This window comes from Cariama cristata, unplaced genomic scaffold (assembly GCF_000690535.1).
Source record: "Cariama cristata isolate BGI_N322 unplaced genomic scaffold, ASM69053v1 scaffold4634, whole genome shotgun sequence".
Lineage (NCBI taxonomy): Eukaryota > Metazoa > Chordata > Aves > Cariamiformes > Cariamidae > Cariama > Cariama cristata.
In genome coordinates this window covers 18,869-21,357 of record NW_009613347.1, presented here as the reverse complement: position 1 = coordinate 21,357, position 2,489 = coordinate 18,869, and the positions used below count along the sequence as shown (strand labels likewise).

Sequence of the window (2,489 nt, the reverse complement as noted above, 5' to 3'; positions counted from 1 at the left end):
TCTTCCAACCTGACCAATTCTGTGATTCTGTGATTCTAAATTGCAGAGTCAAGCGGTCAGGTTGGGAAATGCCAGCAAATACCTACCAAAAGGCATAGAAGTGTGTGTGTACTATTTCACATGAGAGTCTCACCATGATGACAGTAAGTAACGGCGACATGGCTTTGCAAACATAGTTTCAAAATCTAAGAAAACCACTAAGATACAGGCTTCTAATAAAGTTATGGACATGAAACTGGGGATATTCTCCACCAAATAAGTCTTTAGAAATTTCAGAAATTTAGTTAATTTACTAAATTTACGATAGCAAGAGTCAAAGTAGAAATAAAGCAACCACCCATGTCCAGAAAACAAAAATAAAACTCATACAAGTTTTTATTTATTTTGTTTTATTTCAAAGTAAAATAAAATGTGACATTTCCATCTAGAAGCCACTGACATATGCTGTGGTAAATTCAAACATGGAGATGTGGTTTTAGCTTTCAGATTCCTCCCAAATTCAGCTTCTTCCTCTTGCACTGGACCTTTGTGCAAGCTCTGATCAGCCTGAGGACACATCTGACTAAGGCAGCCGCTGCAGTTCAAGCTTATCAGCAGATGGTGCTTCAAAGACATCATCTTCAACACTTTCTTCTATTGGCTTCATTTTTGCCGAAGTTCTCAGGTAGGGAGACGTCCGGCCCGGCCCTGCCAGAGTTACAAAGAAATTACCAATTAATTAAACAACATGTATCTGCTACATACACCTATTTGTGACAAAATGTACACAAACTGATGATCCTGTCCCAGTTCCCTCGTGAGAGGATTTACTAAGTGAAGGATTTGGCCACAGGCACCAGGAAATTCTACACATGGGACAGTCACGCTCCTATGAACCAGCAACGCCTCCAAGGTTCAAACCCCGCAGCCGGCCATAGGCACAGTTTCTCCCCAAATTCAGTGCAAATCCTGACTGCATGAGGTCCCTGGAGCTGGTGTTTTCTCACCGTTACACTCACCCACTAATTCTTCTCCAACGACGACATGAATGGCTGCCCTAAGTCCAAAAGGTACGTACATTTGTGCACTTGCCTTGGCTGTGAAAAAATTCCTCAGTGTACCAGGCAAACCTCAGGTGGGTACACAATCACAGCCCTAACTGCCTTAAAAGCGTGATAATGTAAAACTTACGGAAAATACAATACCTCCATAAACAACCACAGAGAAAACAAGATTAACAGGTGAAGACCACCTAACTTTTGACTGACAGTGATTTCACCGCTTCAAGACAATCTTTTAGAAAAGCAGCAACTCATAGAGCTTGCCAGAGCAGAGGGCACACCACCGCTACTGCTGCTAAGACATCAAATCAAGTTTTTGTGCAAGTTACCGCTGCAAACTACTGCAGTTAAATTTTCAGCATGAGGGTTAAACCACAGAACTCCTTTGACATCAGCCAAACAGGTTTATTTTCCATTGTTCACTCGGAAATTGCATCGGCACTTGGATATTTTTTTCTCTCGGTACTCTCTTCTAGAGTTAAACCACTACAACGGTACAAGGGTGTAAACAGCTAGCATATGGTGACCAAAAAGATCAGGGAAATCTTCGAAATACTGTTTTAGAAGAAAAGAGCAAGAGGTAGTGGTCCTATCTGACAGGTCTGTCTGTATACAAGCTAAAAATTCAAATTTTCTTGAAAAAATTACCGATAGCCCTAATGTAACTGTAATTGCAGGGCTATTCTTAGTACTTTAAAAAAAAAGTTTATTAGACATACAGTAAAGTGCTCTGCTAAGGAAACCTATTTATGAAGGAGGACTCCTTTGTGCTGCATGTGCTACACACAGAGAACAAAATACTAGCTACAAGCAAAGACCAGCAGGTTATCGTATTACTGCATTTTTAAGTCACATTCACAGAAATGCTATTTGGAATTAGCTTTTTAGAACTTTTTATGTTAAGAATGTGTTAGTATTTTCTTTTAACATTCAAAAACTACCAGGATAAAGGGTTATTTGCACACATTTTTAAATATTGGCATTGTTGAGCACTTCTTTTTTATTACTTTATTACTAGTTTATTACGATTTTTAGACTGGTTCTCTTTTGTCTAACAGTGCTTAGCTCTCTCCAGAAATCAGAAGTAAGAAGCCTCAAGTCTGTTGAACAGGATCCAACATTAGGTCTAATACCATCAAGTTGTTTGGTTCAAAGACATGCCCTTGTTTTCTCCAAATACAAACCCCTTGTCTACTGATGCCTCGATCCAGTGTTGGAGAGAGGCTCAAGAGACCGAGTCTGATCCTGAACCCAGCCCTTCCGTACACTACTCTGTTGCACTCTCTCAAGGACCTACGCCTAAATACCTAATAAAATGGTGTTTCCCGTGAAACCCAATCCTGCTTTTAACCACAAGCTGGTGTAACATAGGGAGCACACACAGTGAGATAATTACTAAATTATCTCCGAATTATTACCAAATTATTACCAAATCAAACTTCTTCTACA

General features: G+C 39.8%; 1 protein-coding gene across 1 annotated transcript in view; it reads right to left on the bottom strand.

Moving 5' to 3' along the window:
* Positions 1 to 370: 370 nt before the first annotated feature.
* Positions 371 to 2,489, bottom strand: part of BVES (blood vessel epicardial substance) — a 17,375-nt gene continuing 15,256 nt past the window's right edge. The window contains exon 6 of the mRNA XM_009698964.1: positions 371 to 687. Coding sequence (XP_009697266.1) covers positions 563 to 687 — 125 coding nt within the window. The 3' untranslated portion in view covers positions 371 to 562. The remainder of the gene's footprint in view (positions 688 to 2,489) is intronic.